The sequence below is a fragment of the Oryzias melastigma genome, linkage group LG7 (genome assembly GCF_002922805.2).
Source record: "Oryzias melastigma strain HK-1 linkage group LG7, ASM292280v2, whole genome shotgun sequence".
Classification (NCBI taxonomy): Eukaryota; Metazoa; Chordata; class Actinopteri; order Beloniformes; family Adrianichthyidae; genus Oryzias; species Oryzias melastigma.
The window spans coordinates 25,619,488-25,638,110 of NC_050518.1; the positions used below are offsets into that span (position 1 = coordinate 25,619,488).

The window sequence follows — 18,623 nt, forward strand, 5'->3', positions numbered from 1 at the left end:
CCGTTTGTGTGACAGAATGAAAGTCTTTATCTGAATGGGTTTGTATGATGGAGTGTGTGAGCTGCAGTTATAGTTGAATTGAGTACATTATGTTTAGTTTAAATGCGGAGACTATTTTGGCCAACAAGTGTGTGTGTAACTATAGAGTGTGTGTGTTGACAAGCCCCGCCCATTCTAGTTTATCACTTAGTCCTGGTTGTTTTATGATGTTGCTTCCCTCTGTTGCCATCCTCTTCTCCCCTCCCCCACCCTCTTTCTTTTTTTTCGTCCGGTCCAACAACAAAGAAAAATAAATAAATACATAAAATAAAACATAATCAATATAAATAAAGTTTAGTATGAAATACAACAGGGGTTTATACTCAATAAATCCCTGTTGTGACAGTGAAATCTGCCCAACACAAGAAGCTCTCAGCCCACATCTGTTGGCTCAGCTGTTGGACAGGACAAGTTTAAAAAAAAAAAAAGATCCAAATTCTTCCCCTAGGGCTTGTCCCTACCCCTACATTTTGCCCTCCACACAGAGTTATGGAAAAATAGCAGAGGTGTGGACTTGAGTCACATGACTTGGACATGAGTCAGACTCGAGTCATGAATTTGACAACTTTAGATTCGACTTGGACTTTCAAAACGTCTGACTTATGACTTGACTCTGACTTTGATATCCATAACTTGTGACTTGACTCAGAAAGACTTGCTATTTTCCCTCCAAATCCAAGGATTTAAAAGTATATTGAGACAGCCCGCTCAGCACTCCCCCAACCCAGAGAGGACAAACTGCCTTTCTCCGGTCCAGAACCATGGCCTCAGACTTAGCAGTGCTGACCTTCATCTCAGCTGCAAACCACTCCAAAACATGCTGGAGGTTCTGGCTCCATGAAGCCAACAGAACAACACCATCTGCAAAGAGCAGAGATGAAATCCTGTGGTCCCTAAACCAGATCCCCTCTGGACTCTGGCTGCACCTAGAAATTCTGTCCATAAAACCAGTGATAAAGGGCAGCCCTGCAAGAGTCCAAGACTTTTGGGGGGCTGTGAAGTTTTTGACTCTGTGCCTCTGAAGACGCTAAACTACTTAATAAACTGGCTTGCGTTAACCCCTAAATGATGAGTTCACCTTCTTCTTGGAGAACTTGTGAACAGACTGCACCCATCCCTCTTCTTGTTGTTATTATGAGGTCTAGAGCCTTTGTGGTGATGATGATGATGATATCTACCCAGTGATGGCGATGAAGATGAACTCTGGTATGGACCCTCTTTCTTTGACTTCAGAGATGCCTTTGGGCTGCCTGCCTTCCCCCCCGGGTTGGACGAAAACCAAAATGAAATCATGTCCTTGGTCCCCATGGCCTCCTTGAAGGGAGAATGTTTCAGAAAAAAATTATATGTGAAAAAACAGCAGCAGAAGGAAAAGTTCAGATATTAATGGTATAAGTGTTGGAAATTCAGGACTTTTGATGATTGTCTGAAGTGAAGTCTTTGGAGCACCTGAACCTTCACTTGAGCCATCAGCATACCTGAGGAGAATCTGAAGTGGAGGCTGCAGTGAAGCCCTCAGATCCGCAGACCAAGACCCTGAAGGGGTTTGGCTGTGAGCCTCCCCGCAGAACCAGCTGGATCTCTCTGCCAGTCCAGTCAGCCTGCTCCTGAAATGGGCACCAAGCCCCCCAGCGAATACACTGCAGGATGGCCGCCCGGGAGGTGGAGGTTGCAGACAACTGTGTGGGAGGAGCCAAAGAGTTTATAGATAAACATGAGCTACGTTTCTTCAATTGTAACAGCATCAGATTCAGAATTGGATTCTGTCATTCTGTCTTTACATTCAACTGAACTGAATAGACAATTATATGAATGATTTTGGAGAATTTTCACAAATTAACCGTGTTATTTGCCTTAAGAAAAAGTTTTGGGTTTTTTTTAACCACAAAGGTGGTGGGTCTGTTGGTCCCACCACCTATAAAAAGGACCACAAGGGCCCAGGGCTGGATGCTCTGAGCACTCCAGGGCTCAAACTACAGATGGACTCCAACCATCAGGACATGGGACAATCCTGACCGAGTGGGAAGGAACCTGACTGTGTGGGAGTCTGAGCAGTATCAGTTAGACTTTCCTCCACGCACAATTTTGAGCACTGCTACAGCTACTGCAGGACTGCAGCTGACGGAGCAGGTCTTTAGAAGCTGCATCAGGTCTGCAGCGGCCAGAGCAGGTCTGCAGCACCCGCATCAGGTCCGCAGCAGCCGGAGCAGGTCCGCAGTACCCGCATCCGGTCTGAAGGACCCGCATCAGGTCTGCAGACTGTTGTTGATGTTTGAGCCCAAGACTGCGCATCTGATTTTTTCTGAGAGCAGATTCTTAATGTCAGTTTTTATTTTTTTCCAATAAAACTAAAGCAATCTGTGGTGCCAATTAAAGCCAAAGGCAGGCGTTCAGACAAGTTAATGGAGCTGACATTTTAAACAGCGCTGTAAGAGGGAACTATAAAGGTTAAACACACCTGAAGAGTCCCTCCTTTAAATTTGAGAAACACGATTTTATGGGATTTCACAGGTACGTGTCAGTACTGTTGAGCTCTCCTATTGTAGCAGTGATCTGTTATTACATAATAAAAAACCACACTTTAAATTAATAAATGTTCTTCATTCAACAAAGATTCTAAAAAGCGTCTATCTCATCCTGCTTGTACCCAGAAGCTCCTCTGTTCTCCATTTCTTTAGGGGGATGGCTGAGAAAATGAATTTTAACCCCTAGCAACAGCTCCAGAAAAGAACATTTGCTGAAGCATCATCCACCCCCCCCCCACACACACACACAAAACCCCCACAGCCCCAACCAACCCTGAGGCTGGTGATTCTCCTCTGTGAGGTTAAGTTAACCTGATCAACCCTATAAAACAACCAAAAACAGCAATGTGTATGAATGTGTGGTGGGGGGGCAGCAGCAGAAATGACAGCTGATCTGTCTTAATCTTTGATCTGCTCAATGCTCAACCGGAACAGAAATCTGCAGAGGAGTGAGAGCTCTGCACACACACCCTCTTTGCACAGTAAACAGTCATTAGCATAGAACGGTATGGCCTTGGTCTGAACACAGCAGTGCTCATTGATTAACAGGACTGAAAGGGACACATAGTTTATATGAGGAAGAAAGCTGCGAGGGAAACATGCAAAGACGGTGAAATGGAATCCATTCTGGCTTTAATAAACTGCTGGTGAAAGCAGAGAAAAGAAAAACACACCTCCAGATGGGTCCCGCCGTTCAGCTAAGAACCACAGTTCACAGCAGATGTTTGCTAGCTTCCCAAAAAAACAACTCTCAATGCAACCTAATGCTAAACTGTTCAGAATCTGAAATTGGTGTAAAAACTCTCACTTTCTGCCGTCATCCAAGATTGGAGAACAAATTTCCATGGTGTTTCTGTCTCTCTGTTTGATGGCTTCCTGTCCCGCATTAGTCCGAGGAGGGAAACGTAAAAATAAGAATCAAACGAAAGGATTTTATTATTGTCTCAATGAAAATAAAAAAATATTTTCAGGAGGCCGGAGCCAGCTGTCTTCCCAATGCCACAGCGGCCCTCTGGCCGGCGGAGCTCGCTCACTACCTGGCTGGCTGACAGAGAGCCGCCGTGGGGGCTGGCGTAGAGGGCACAATCGCTCCAGCCCCATGAGCCCTGCGACAGGCTGGTGACCTGTCTGGAGTGTATCCCGCTTTCACCCAAGCGATTTTTGAACTCTGACAAGACAATAAATTAAAATCTGGTATTGATTAGCATAGTTCCTGCTACCCCCCCTCATGGAAATGTCCTTTTACATAAGAACTAATGGTTACAGTCACTTACCAACCTCGAAGGGACTGCAGAGAAAACATCCTGATGAGAACCCCAGGAAAGTTTCATGTTTCTTTCAGAATTCTAGCTTTTTGTTTTGAATCACCTCTCCACTAAAAAAAAACTTTAGTCATAAAACCTCTCTAAGGCGATTCTCTCCTCTCTGCTCCCTGAGTGGCTCCAAAATGTCACAGAGTGTTGTTATTCATGGGGTTTTAAATGTGGGGCTCTTTTATCACACAGCTGAGTCTGAGGTGAGCAGATAAACACAAACACCTTCAAACAGCATATCCACTCCTCCCTGTTTCCAGGGCAGAGGATGCATCCGCAGAAGGATGGCGCTGCTGGCAGGCGCTGACAGGGAAAGGCTCACTCTGGGGGGAGACGGATGCACCTGTCACAGAGCGAGAAACTGACAATTTATTTTAATTAGATGGGCCAAACATTGCTTCAGAGTGAAACTTCTTCAGCTTCTGTTGATTTTTAGAGCAGCAAAAATGGCTTCAGAGCCATGGCGAGCGCAGCATGTGTGAAATGTTCCAGCAGAGGGGTGACACTCAGACCAAGGGAGTCAGGAGCTCATTTCAGACGTGGCACGGAGGAGTGGTAAACAGGAAAAACTGTTTAATGATCATGCCATTGGTTAAGACTTCAAAAAAACAGGATTCAATTCCTTTACGTCTGTCACACAAACAAACAGCATCCTTTTGTGAGCCAATTAAAACACAACAGCCCAAACCTTCTGCAGCACCTTCAATAGATGCAGCCCACAGCGGCGACCCCGTTTTCTGCTCCATATAATGTTCAGCCCGACTCCCTCAGGACTGACATCTGAGACTTTAAACAATAGACACAGAACGAAGGGTATGCTGCTGTAAACTTCACCTCACAGCCACTGTTTGAATGTGAGCAGCGCACGAGAACCGAAACCTTTGACAGGAACTGAGGATGTTTCCATCGCTTTTAATGCTGCAACTGCTGGATAAAGAAGAAGATACGGCTGTAGTTGCAGTTACTGTTGCTATTGATGTTACTGTCGTTATTACTGTTACTGATGCTAATGCTGTTACTGCTACTGCTGTTGTTTCTGTTACTGCTGCTAATGCTGTTGTTATCGTTACTGCTGTTACTGATAATGCTGTTGTTACTGTTACTGCTGTTACTGCTGTTGTTACTGCTAATGCTGTTACTGCTAATGTTGTTGTTTCTGTTACTGCTGCTAATGCTGTTGTTACTGTTACTGCTGTTACTGCTAATGCTGTTGTTTCTGTTACTGCTAATGCTGTTGTTACTGTTACTGCTGTTACTGCTAATGCTGTTGTTTCTGTTACTGCTAATGCTGTTGTTACTGCTAATGCTGTTACTGCTAATGTTGTTGTTTCTGTTACTGCTGCTAATGCTGTTGTTACTGTTACTGCTGTTACTGCTAATGCTGTTGTTTCTGTTACTGCTGCTAATGCTGTTGTTTCTGTCACTGCTGCTAATGCTGTTATTACTGCTAATGCTGCTAATGCTGTTATTTTTGTTACTGCTGCTAATGCTGTTGTTACTGTTTTGCCGTTACTGCTAATGCTGTTGTTACAGTTACTGCTGTTGTTACTGTTACTGCTGTTACTGCTAATGCTGTTGTTACTGCTAATGCTGCTAATGCTGTTGTTACTGTTACTGCTGCTAATGCTGTTGTTACTGTTACTGATGTTTCTGTTACTGCTGCTAATGCTGTTGTTACTGTTACTGCTGTTACTGCTAATGCTGTTGTTACTGTTACTGTTGTTACTGATAATGCTGTTGTTACTGTTACTGCTGTTACTGCTAATGCTGTTGTTACTGTTACTGCTGTTACTGCTAATGCTGTTGTTACTGTTACTGCTAATGATATTGTTGCTGTTACTGCTTTTACTGCTAATGCTGTTGCTACTGCTGTTACTGTTACTGCTGTTGTTATCGTTACTGCTGTTGTTGCTGTTACTGCTGTTACTGCTAATGCTGTTGTTACTGTTACTGGTGTTACTGCTAATGCTGCTGTTACTGTCACTGCTGCGAATTGCTGTTAGTGCTGATACTGTTACTGCGGCTGTAACTCTTGTTGTTACTGTTACTGCCTCTAATGCTGTTGTTACTGAAGCTGTAGTCGCTGTAGTTGTAACTGCTCTAGCTGTAGTTGGTGTAGCTGTAGTATCTGTAGCTGTGGTTGCTTTAGCTATAGTTGATGCAGTTGCTCTAGCTGTGGTTGCTGTAGCTGTTGTTGAGGTTGCTGTAGCTGTAGTTGCTGTAGCTGCTTTAGCACTGGTTGCTGTAGCTTTGGTTGTTGTAGCTGCTCTAGCGGATGTTGCCGTAGCTGTGGTTGCTGTAGCTGCTTTAGCCCTTGTTGCTGTAGCTGTAGTTGCTGTAGCTGCTCTAGCTGTGGTTGCCGTAGCTGTGGTTGCTTTAGCTGCTTTAGCACTGGTTGCTGTTGCTTTAGTTGTAGCTGCTCTAGCTGTGGTTGTTCTAGCTGTAGTTCTTGTAGCAGCTTTAGCGGATGTTGCCGTAGCTGTGGTTGCTGTAGCTGCTTTAGCCCTTGTTGCTGTAGCTGTAATTGCTGTGGCTGCTCTAGCTGTGGTTGCTTTAGCTGTAGTTGCTGTAGCTGCTCTAGCTGTGGTTGCTGTAGCTTTAGTTGTAGCTGCTCTAGCTGTGGTTGTTCTAGCTGTAGTTCTTGTAGCAGCTCTAGCAGATGTTGCCGTAGCTGTGGTTGCTGTAGCTGCTTTAGCCCTTGTTGCTGTAGCTGTAGTTGCTGTGGCTGCTCTAGCTGTAGTTGCTTTAGCTGTAGTTGCTGTAGCTGCTCTAGCTGTGGTTGCTGTAGCTGTAGTTGCTGTAGCAGCTCTAGCTGTGGTCGCTGTAGCTGTCGTTGCTGTAGCTGTAGTTGTTGTAGCAGCTTTAGCTGTGGTTGTTGTAGCTGTAATTGCTGTAGCTGTAGTTGCTCCAGCTGTGGTTGCTGTAGCTGTAGTTGTTGTAGCAGCTTTAGCTGTGGTTGCTGTAGCTGTGGTTGCTGTAGCTGCTTCAGCTGTGGTTGCTGTAGCTGTAGTTGCTGTAGTAGCTCTAGCTGTGGTCGCTGTAGCTGTGGTTGCTGTAGCTGCTCTAGCTGTGGTTGCTGTAGCTGTAGTTACTGCAGCTGTGGTTGTTCTAGCTGTAGTTGTTGTAGCAGCTCTAGCGGATGTTGCCGTAGCTGTGGTTGCTGTAGCTGCTCTAGCTGTGGTTGCCGTAGCTGTGGTTGCTTTAGCTGCTTTAGCACTGGTTGCTGTAGCTGTAGTTGTTGTAGCTGCTCTAGCTGTGGTTGTTCTAGCTGTAGTTCTTGTAGCAGCTCTAGCGGATGTTGCCGTAGCTGTGGTTGCTGTAGCTGCTTTAGCCCTTGTTGCTGTAGCTGTAGTTGCTGTGGCTGCTCTAGCTGTGGTTGCTTTAGCTGTAGTTGCTGTAGCTGCTCTAGCTGTGGTTGCTGTAGCTGTAGTTGCTGTAGCAGCTTTAGCTGTGGTCGCTGTAGCTGTCGTTGCTGTAGCTGTAGTCGTTGTAGCAGCTTTAGCTGTGGTTGCTGTAGCTGTAGTTGTTGTAGCAGCTTTAGCTGTGGTTGCTGTAGCTGTGGTTGCTGTAGCTGTTCCAGCTGTGGTTGCTGCAGCTGTGGTTGCTGTAGCTGTAGTTGTTGTAGCTGCTTTAGCTGTGGTTGCTGTAGCTGTAGTTGCTGCAGCTGTGGTTGCTGTAGCTATAGCTGTTGTAGCAGCTGTGGTTGCTCTAGCTGTGGTTGCTGTAGCAGCTCTAGCTGTGGTCGCTGTAGCTGTCGTTGCTGTACCTGCTCTAGCTGTGGTTGCTGTAGCTGTAGTTGCTGCAGCAGCTTTAGCTGCGGTTGCTGTAGCTGTAGTTGCTGTAGCTGCTTTAGCTGTGGTTGCTGTAGCTGTAGTTGCTGTAGCAGCTCTAGCTGTCGTTGCTTTTGCTGTGGTTGCTGTAGCTGTTCCAGCTGTAGTTGCTGCAGCTGTGGTTGCTGTAGCTGTAGTTGTTGTAGCAGCTTTAGCTGTGGTTACTGTAGCTCTAGTTGCTGCAGCTGTGGTTGCTGTAGCTGTAGCTGTTGTAGCAGTTGCTGCAGCTGTGGTTGCTGTAGCTGTAGCTGTTGTAGCAGCTGTGGTTGCTATAGCTGTGGTTGCTGTAGCAGCTCTAGCTGTGGTCGCTGTAGCTGTGGTTGCTGTAGCTGCTCTAGCTGTGGTTGCTGTAGCTGTAGTTACTGCAGCTGTGGTTGTTCTAGCTGTAGTTGTTGTAGCAGCTCTAGCGGATGTTGCCGTAGCTGTGGTTGCTGTAGCTGCTTTAGCCCTTGTTGCTGTAGCTGTAGTTGCTGTGGCTGCTCTAGCTGTGGTTGCTTTAGCTGTAGTTGCTGTAGCTGCTCTAGCTGTGGTTGCTGTAGCTGTAGTTGCTGTAGCAGCTCTAGCTGTGGTCGCTGTAGCTGTCGTTGCTGTAGCTGTAGTTGTTGTAGCAGCTTTAGCTGTGGTTGTTGTAGCTGTAATTGCTGTAGCTGTAGTTGCTCCAGCTGTGGTTGCTGTAGCTGTAGTTGTTGTAGCAGCTTTAGCTGTGGTTACTGTAGCTCTAGTTGCTGCAGCCGTGGTTGCTGTAGCTGTAGCTGTTGTAGCAGCTGTGGTTGCTCTAGCTGTGGTTGCTGTAGCAGCTCTAGCAATGGTTGCTGTAGCTGTCGTTGCTGTAGCTGCTCTAGCTGTGGTTGCTGTAGCTGTAGTTGCTGCAGCTGTGGTTGCTGTAGCTGTAGTTGTTGTAGCAGCTTTAGCTGTGGTTGCTGTAGCTGTGGTTGCTGTAGCTGCTTTAGCTGTGGTTGCTGTAGCTGTAGTTGCTGTATCTGTTCCAGCTGTGGTTGCTGTAGGTATGGTTGCTATAGCTGTAGTAGATGTAGCTGCTGCTCCAAATCTACTGTCAGGTTTAGGATTTCCAGTGTCGACCCTCAGCAGAGAAACGCTCTAGTTAGTTTCCTAAATGTTGATATTCACAATGGTCAGAAAAAGCTTCACGTGTTGCTCTAAGGGTTAAAGCTCTGCAGTCGATGGGTCCTCCTATCCAGTCAGGGTTAAAGGTGAACTGTAACAGTCATTGCTACCACAACACTTTTGTCAGCTTTGTTCGTAACATAACTCTGTTATTGTGTCCTGCTGCAGCAGAGGCGCCAACCATCAGAGGAAGGAGAGGGGGCAGTGGAGCGGAGGTCAGGACAATCTTTTCTGCAGGATGAAACCACTTCACCTCTGTCTGCACAGCCATCTGCTCACAGACATCTCTGTAACCAACAGTGTTGGGTCCTGGCAGCGTATGCCAATGACACATCAACACATTAAATGAAGAGTCAGTGCCGGTCGGCAAGAGAATGATCCCCATAGTACTGCATTATTTGACCAGCCTGTGATGCAGCAGCAGACCAGAGGAGATCCGAAATCAGGCAGAGCCGCTCCCGAGACACTAAACTGCTGCTGACACAACACAATTAACAGAGCTGCCTCACGTCAGCTGACAGTGACTCCAGGGTTCTACAATAACCCAATCATGTCCTGAGCATGCCGTGCCCGCTGCTGTGACGAGATAATGCGTGATGAGAGGACAGGAATTGAACCCTCATCACAGCCCGCTGCACTCGTTTGTTAAAAGACGTTAACACATGAATCAGCTGATGGGTGAAGAGCAAACCCAGCTTTGGAAGTCTGAAAGTTTCTGGATCCTAAACAGAAATGCTTCAAACTTTATGGATCCCTCTGCATTTGTCAAATGGGCTCCTATCAGACCCACAGATGCACAGCCCAGAAGAGAGGACGCCTCTGAGGACTCCCTCTGAGGATGAGGACTCTCATCATGAGTCAAGAATGGAGGAATTCTGATCTGAGTTCCTGCTAAGAGTTGGAGGTTCAGTGTGTCAAAGCAGTGAGAGCATCTGAAGAGCGTCTCCTCACTGTCCCACATTCACCTGCTCAGCTGAGAAGCCCTGTTACGGGCTGCTTGGCGTGGTTCCGACTCGCAATAAAAAAAATGAAATACTCACGGATTTCATCTTGTAAAATGAAAATGATTTATTATCAAAACAAGTCTGTGGTTGGCTTCCTGTAGCAAAAAATGGTCAATGACTTTGGTGTTCTGCTTGCTATTCTTTTTGATTATCTGCGTGCTTTGCGATTATGAAAAAACCTTTTGCTCCTCATACTCCTGACTTCCAAGCCAAGTTAAATGAGCTCACCTGGATACAGGTGGCTGCCGATTGTGGGGAGGAGTGAATCAAATCCAAATATAAACAACTTAAACATAAACAGTCTTATTTCTTCATCGTTTCTTTATTCTTTATCCTCAAAAGTAAATCTATATGGTTACAACAAGCCCCATGTTAGAATACAAGTGACCGCAGACCTCAGGCTCCTTCCATAATTTCTCTGAGGCACAGATGATGAACATGTTTGAGGGACCCAAGATTCATGAGTGGGTTTGTCTCTGCTCAAACGTGGAGGAAGGTTCTTATTCATCCGGGTGTCCTGTAGCTGAGTTTGGCATCCGGAAACGTCTGACCGCTTGTCTAAGTGGCTTCATCCATCTTCTGCTCTGAGGTGACACCCTGAGGATCCATCAGTCAAACCTTTCATTATTTCCTTTCCACTGAACCCTTGAGCAAACAGGAAGGTCTGAACAGCAACAATCTGAAATAAATGAAGTTTTTGTTACAACAAAAGCCTGAAGTCGCTCCAACAGAAAGAACTTCACCTGAATCTTAAACATCAGGATCTCAGGGTCATGTTTCCATCAGGCAGTAATTCAAAAATACACACTCTAATAATGTTAGATGTTATACCGTCAAGCCAAGTTTCCTCCAGAAAGCACCGGTGGAACATGTTGAACAGTTCAGCAGGAGAGAAGGTTGGAATCAGATAGAAATGTGTTTCTATCTGATTCCAGATGTTTTGATGATGTCCGGATGTTTAGAAATGTGTGAGGATGCTTGGCTGCAGGAAACCGGCTGTCACAGCGTCCGAGCTTTTGCTATGCTGTGTGAGATGACCTTAACCCTGATGTAAAGGCATAGGAACGCGCCAGTAAGAAACTAAAGAAAACTCTGCCGCAGGAAAAACCTTTTGAAAGCAGCTGTTAGAGAGGTTCACACATCCAGACAATTCAGCTGCCAATCAAGAGGACACGTCCCCTCAAATCCACAAATATGATCTATTCAGATACAAACAGATTTAATGCATCGCTATGAATATGCTAAATAAAAAAAAATTATATTTTGATCAAAACTCCAACGGATCAAGAAACGCAGACAAAACAAAATGTTCTTGTTCTTCTGAAAGATCGGATATGTACTAGAAAAATGGTCCTTCCACAAAACTCCCTCTGCTGGTTTTGTCAGAACCTGAGGATGGGTTCAGATCCACATGGGCTGATCTTCCTGTTTCTTCACTAGAACCTCACAAATGGAGCGCATGTTTAAACCACTGTGAATCCCCCCCCCACACCCCCACACGTACACACATGTATATGCTGACATGCAGCTGGTGGTGGTGGTGGTGGTGGTGGTGGGGGGTTATTGCTTATCTTCTAAAAAAGAAGACCACAGCAGATATAAATACCCATCTTTCAGCAGAATATTTGGGATTCCTGCTGCAGCTGGAAGCTCCTCGTTTTCTGGAACAGGTCAGATATGGCATTTGCGGCTGAAGCTGTGATATTTCAATCTTCACGCCGCAGTGCATTGTGGGTAGTGTGGACTGAAGGATCAGCCCAGGGAGCGGAGTGCTTCATAGGTTTGATGAAACAGCTTAACAAACAGGAACAGCCCTGCTGGGTTTGATATAGTTATTAGTATATTAAGAAGGATTCCCCCCTTCCACCCCCCACCCCCATCCTGTGTTTCAGCTCGTGGGGTTTGGGGCAGAAAGGACTGGATGTATCAATATTAGGCACAATATTCAAAAAACTAACAAAATGATGGGATGTAACCCTTAACACAGTCCAGCCCTCCCGTGGTTGCCATTGTGATGGGAAGAAGCAATAGTGCAGACAGATCACCTTCAGACTTCAGAGAATGACCTTATTTTGATCCTGAATCTAAACCTGAATCAGGATCAGAACCTGAATCTGAATCTAAATCGAAACCAGGACATGAACCTAAACCTGAATCTGAATCTAAACCATGATTGGAACCAGCATCTGAACTTGAACCTGTATCTAAACCTGAACCAAGATCTGAACCTAGTTCTGATTCAGAATTTGAACCTGAGCCTGAACCTGGTTTCCAGGGTGGATGCGGTGGGGTTTGTGCCCCCCTCTTACCGCAGACTCTCTGCCCGTTGGAGCAGAGAAGGCGTACTCCAGCTGGAAGACGACGGCGGTGTTGGGATGATCAACCAGGCTGAGCTCCACACTGCTGCGGAGGCTGAGCATGGATGAAGACGAGCTGAGGGAGCAGAGACAGGATGAAGGTCAGAGCGACGTGACGTCTTCAACCCTGCCCTATGAGGAGCAGGCATGGACTGTGGAATCACTGGACTGAGTGACCCCGCCGCCCTGGTGTTCCAAACAGGAAGTACCTGCAAAATCCCGTAGACTTTCATAGAGAAATAACCAGCTGTTACTCAGACTTCTATTGGTCAGAATAATCATTCTTCATCTGAACATCTTCTTGATATTTCTCTTTTTTTTCATAATATTTTTTCTTGCAAGTTAATCAAGTTATAAACTGACCAATCAGATGTCCCAGTAAAAGCATGTGGTTCCTGCTGGCTCCACCTTAAAAATTTGATTGACAGATTCTCCTCAGCCTTTTTCAGAGGATTTTAATTAATTTCTCATGAGTAATTCATTCTCTATGACCTTCACCTGAAAGGTGAAGAAGAAGAAGAACATTTAATTTATAATGCATGTGTAAGTATTTGCTCATTTCCAAAAACTAATATTTTTTGGAGTGTTTGAGTGATTTAATATAGTTCGTAAAGTTTTTCACTACTTGGACAAATGATTTACAATAACTTTTTTTTTTTTAAATCAAATCACTCTTTATTATGTTTGATAAGGAGATTTGCTTATGTTTGACCCCAACTAAACTTGTGAAAAGTAAGAACTACCAAAACAATTTCCACTTTTGTTCACGATAGGTTAATAAGTTAAAGTAGAACTTCTGATCGTTGATTTCCTTCCTTTTTTCAGATGTAATATCATTAGAAATTGTGTCAAAATTGGACTTTCAAGTAAATCAGGAAGTAAAAAATAATAGATAATTATTAAATTAATCGATGATTACTATTTTGGGTGTTCTTTGTCGGATCTGCTGATTTTTAGACAATTTTGACCTGGAAAACTGTGATTATGTAGAAACATTGGAAGAGATTAAATTATGCTTTGAGGATTTTTTTAGGAAGTGGTAAAATGAAGCATGAGCAGCTGTAAAAAGAGGAAAAGACAAAGAGAAAGCAAGACGTTTGTTGTCATACTTCCCGAAAGGCTGGAAGAAAGACTAAATTGGAAAAAGAACACAGATCTAAACGCGATAAAACCATTCTTTCACATTTTTTACAAATTAAGGGTTTCATAAATCAGAAACTGTTTTGAATGTATTCTTTACAATCCAAAGCATAATTTAATCTTGGTGTGAGCAGTCTAGGTCCAGCAGACTTTGAACAGCACCTGTTGTTAGGCGGTCGAAGTTTGAAACATACAGTGAAATAATCCTTTTGTTAACCTTATGCTAACTTCAGTGTTGTGACAAAACCCAAGTTCCAATTCTTTTGCTTCTCAAAACATCGGGCCACTGCTTGGACCTGCCGATCGGATGCAGGATATTCATGCCAGAAAAACAAATACAAAACAAACAAACAAAAAAAAAAACGCATAAAAAAATTTTGTTCACTCAGCACAGAGGAGACAATGAAATGGTGGGAGGATGCTAGAAATATTGTAATTGATGTATTTCATTACAACATTGCAACTGAAAAAACGTATTTCAACTATTATTAGTTTCAGGAAGTTCTCGTGGTATATTCTGCCATTTCATCTCATCTCCTTCATGTGGAACAGTGGAACAGTGCTCCCCATCCCCCGGTGCACGGACCACTTGGTACCGGAATGCAGACCGAAAAAAAAGAAATACATTCACTTACTTAGATCATGACTGTTTTGTTTAGTTTTTTGGCTGTGAAGGAAGTTTTATTTTGAAAAACGATAGGTTTCTGTTCACCGCATCCATCTGTTACTTGCTCGCCTTGGTCACGTGACTAAAGCTGCTGCTTGGACTGCTAAGTTCATAGTACTAAGCTAAAATGCTAATAAAAGAACAAACAACAACTTTGGGGAGAAAAGAGTCAGAGAGGAACCTTAAAGAGGCGTCGACTAAAAAAAATAAAAAGCAGCTGTTGCCAGACAAAACTGCTAGTCTTCCTCCAAACATGGATTTATTGAGACAGTTTCCCATGTACCAAGCTGCTCTGTTAAAGGGTAACCAAACAAGGCAGTTGGAGGCTGACTCCATTTTTAGCCCAGATTTTAAAAAATGCAACAAAAAAAAAAAGGTTGGGGGTGGGGGTTTGGGCAAGTGGAGCTGGACCTAGCGACAGGGATGTGGCTTGAATCTATGATTGACTGTTAGGTGAGCTTTACCACTGTGACACTAGAAGCTGCAGTTCTGCACAATTTGCAGCTTAGTTTTTAGAGATAATAAAAATGTAAATATACTTCATCAATAATCATTTTCTAAGCTTTAATTCGAGCCATGTTTTATGAAAATCTGATAAAAATGAGGGAGCTAGCCTAATTTTTGTGGTTGATGCCTGCATGTCTTACATTGAAACAGCTGCGTTCTGTTAAAGCAACTCAATGGCGCCTGCCATTGCTATGCATTGAAATCCAGCTCCTGTGTTCCTCTTCATCAAGCACATTTGCTTGTTAGAGTAGAAGGCAGTAGTGTGGTTTTATTTTTGCCTTTTTCATTCATCCCACCTTCAAGTCAGACTTGGATAAAGTTAGCGTCCGGTTGTTAGCATCCACTTTGATCTTAAAAGAAGAATCTTCATCCCAAAGACTCAGTTTAAACCAGCTGCAAACCTTTGACAGATGATGAAGATTCAACGCGTTTTCCTACAGCATAGTGAGGCTGAACGTGTCAGGGATCTGTGAAGAAACATCACCACATAAATGCTCCTGTGTTAAAAACAAATACACAATCAATCAGGATTTGTGTTCAGAAATGTTTTTTTTTTGCTCTCTCAGCATGAATATGATTGGCTGACAGTAATAGGTTGATTTGTTGAGAAGCAAAAGAATTGTAACTTGGGTTTTGTCATGGTAGATGAGTGCACTTGCTCGTGTGTGTGCATGCTAACCACAGACAAAGAATTTTTAGACACACAAATCTCTTTCTATGGATAACAAACTTTTTACAGACAGACAACATTTTAGCCACAACTTTAACTTCATATTTCTGGCTGTGGCCTTTGGCTCTTTTTGGTGATGTTTAACAACAATGCAGATGCGGAACAGCGTCTTAAAATGCATTTCAATCTAAATGATGGCACACAGGTGTGGCCATAACAGGGGGAAGGCACCGCCTCACCAGCAGAAACACAGAGAGGATAAAAACAGAACCTGATTGGTTGGGAGAGTGTGAGGTCATCATGAAGGATGTGAGGTCTTTGAGGAGCAGCACACCCTAACCTGCTGGCAGCATTCAGAACATGATATGGGTCAGAAGGTTCTGACGGTGAACTCAGACATGCTTCTCTCCTTCATATTTCCAGCTGCAGATTCCTGATTGTACTTTGGGTTCAAATCCTTCAAAGATCTGGCGCTCCTTCAAAGAATAGAACTTCATAAAATTGCAGCTAAAATATTATTATTAACCCGCCGGGTTCTCTCTGCGGCTAAAATATTATTCTGATGTTTCATAATTCATCTGAATTTTGTCTCTTTGTCATCTGATCCCAACAAAATGTAAAACTAAGAACTTTAAAGAAGAGCTAAGGCAAAGCCTGCTGTTTTACAAACACAAGAAATCGAGTGAAAATACCACGTTTTGTAAGGCTCATTATATTGTGTAAAGTGACAATAAAGGTTTTTCTATTCTTTTCTATTCTATTCTGTTCTAAAAGGGTCACAAGACAGTAAAAGTTTGAAGGGCAATACAGTCTGTAAGAGAAATAGATAGAGTTTTAAGAGAAGCAGAAGTCCTTTTCTTTTATTGGTCATTTTTCTGTTTTTTCAGCCATTTAGGTCAAAAATTAGAATCAGGACAAAATCGTTATCATTTTAACTAATTTTTCTTCCTCCTTTCCATGTTCTATCAGCTAATTCCAAGTCAACGGAACGTTTGATTTTAAAAGCAACAAAATAAGATGAGTATCTTCACAGTGAAGGTGTTTTTTCTAGTTTAATGAAGATGCTTCTCCTCCAGAGTTCTTCTCAGCTGCAGAACTCACATCTGGTAGCTTCAGCCAAGGGCGGATTTTCTCTGACATCATTGTGTCTAGCTTCACAAGAGACGCAGAATCCATCCGCATTTCCATTAAAATGTCAAAGAAACTCCAAGCAGAGGCATGTTTAAAGATAGAATGTATAGTAGACGGAGATAATCTGTGGTGTTTCTGCAAACAAATGTCTGTGTTGTAGAAGAATGTAGCTTCTGTTTTCAGAGCTTTTTTTTTTTACATATTGCTGTCTTATAGGTTCTTGTGACCTGATTTAGGGAGGAAACATCGTAGCAAAGGAAGCCTTCATTATGTCTTCAATCGAGCATGTGCTCACCTGTCCTTGACCGGCCTGCTCCTTTTGGTGCTGCCGTCTGTAACCAGCTCCAGTAGCACCACCTGGGGCTTGTCCAGGAAACCCCACCCATTGTAGACACCAACATGGAGCCGTCTTTCCTGGATGACCACACTTTTCTGAGCATCTTCTGGCCCCAGTTGTCTCTGAACACAGAAAATGCTAAGATGCAGCTCATCCTTTCTGCTGTTCATGTGACAACTGAGTGTTTAAAACATTGAAAATGAGACATTCAGCTTGCAAACAGACTTTGTTAATAAAGGAACAACATAGGAGTTAGCTATCTAGGATTAACCAGTAATCTGAGCAGAAACTCTCCGTATCCACTCACACCTTCTCAATCGCAGTAACATCTCAATTCAGAGGTTCCTTTGGATGCCTGGAAACCGAGCAGCCATCCATCAGCTGCTGTTCTCCTGCAGTAGCATCCTGGTTCTTGCTGCTTCTGATGCTCTCACGCGTTCCCTGCATGACCACAGCAGAAGGGCGTGCAGTACAGCAACTTTTCTTTCTGTTTCATGGCTGGAGAAGACTTTCAGACTCGTCTCCACTGAAGCTGCACTCCTTTCTCTTCTTCAGCAGAAAAAGCAGATGTTCCAGATAAAAACTGCTGTTATGTGGTGCTGAGTAACAATGAAAAAGTCGGAAGCTCGACTGCTGGGTTTTTGCCATTGACTGTATAAGAAAGAACTGGACTGAACAAACCCACCTCCTTCCGTGTTCCAAATAGGAGGTACCAGTGGGTTGCAAGAAGGCCAAAGCGCCATTGACTTCCATTCCATTGGAATGGTTCTCCCTCAAAGACTTCAACAATGACTTGTACAATTCTCCGGTGTTATTAAAGTAGAAGCTGTTTACATCCCTCTGTCTCATGGTAGAGGCGTGGAAAGAGGCGGACACTCACAATAAACTCACTCCAGATTGGCAACAGCACTTCCTATAGATTCATGACTCAGCTATGACTCATAGAGACTCAGACCAATCACTGAAGATGGGTTGCAGACGTTTGCAATATGGCGATGGCCGTTTCAGGAAGTGACAGTGAAAGCGGTAGTCTACTATCACGAGGAGTGGAGGTAATGCATTTCCAATGGGGGACCTCATGGCTCAAGAAGGCCAGTATTTTTACAGTCAATAGTTTTTGGAGAAGTTAACTTGATTTTCTGGAAGATCTTGTGACTCATTAACGCCATTCTGGTTGTGGAAGGCATTGGCTCTGCCTTGGTTTTAGGGGAATTACATAACATTTCTCCAGCTGGAGCACAGATGCTGAATCTGACGGGAATCTTCCACAGAAACAACAACAGCTACGTTAACATAACAAATGCAATATGGAACAAATCAGAATCACTGAACTGACTGAAGCTTTTCTCTCCAGGGCAGCCTGACGCGTCTCCAGCATTCTGAAGGCACGATCCGGTTAGGCTGTTGTTGGGATTTGTTTAAGTGTTTACATCCGCCCCACACAACAATCAGATCGCTGACGGTGGCGTCTCAATCCCCTAATGCAGGCGTCTGCAACCTGCAACTCCAGATCCACATGTCTCTTTTATCTCTCCATGGTGGCTCCAAGCATAAAAGTCATGGAGACTGCTGATCCAGACATGTCGACCGTCAGTCAGCAGCTCTCTGCTTATGGCTGCTTAACCAAAACTACCTAAAGAAAACAAATAAACAAAGCCTGAAAAACTAAGACTACCAAGATCTAAACTAAAATAACAAAACCCAGCAGAGTAAGACTGCTGAGGACAAAGAGGGAAAAAGAAAAAGCAAATAAATAAAATAAATTGGCATTTTTTTAAAATAAGGATTACTTAATTGTCATTTATTTAATTTAGATTAGTTAAATGTATAAATTGATGTCTGAGGTTCACATAGATCAGTGTTTCCCAACCCTGGTCCTCAGGGCACACTGTCCAGCATTGTTTTAATCCAACCCTGCTCAAACACACCTGCCTTTGAGGACTGTCATTGTCAGGCTTCTGCTGAGCCTGATGATGAG

At 43.8% G+C, this 18,623-nt stretch overlaps 1 protein-coding gene across 4 annotated transcripts in view; it reads right to left on the minus strand.

Annotated features, from left to right (window-relative positions):
- The window catches only part of nphp4 (nephronophthisis 4), a 139,716-nt gene that overhangs the window by 64,464 nt on the left and 56,629 nt on the right, over positions 1-18,623 (minus strand). For all 4 annotated transcript variants that reach the window (XM_036212921.1, XM_036212919.1, XM_036212920.1 and 1 more), the window contains 4 exons: positions 16,604-16,767; positions 12,146-12,269; positions 1,518-1,718; positions 1,218-1,353 (listed from right to left, as the gene is read on the minus strand). In XM_036212921.1, coding sequence (XP_036068814.1) covers positions 1,218-1,353; positions 1,518-1,718; positions 12,146-12,269; positions 16,604-16,767 — 625 coding nt within the window. The remainder of the gene's footprint in view (positions 1-1,217; positions 1,354-1,517; positions 1,719-12,145; positions 12,270-16,603; positions 16,768-18,623) is intronic.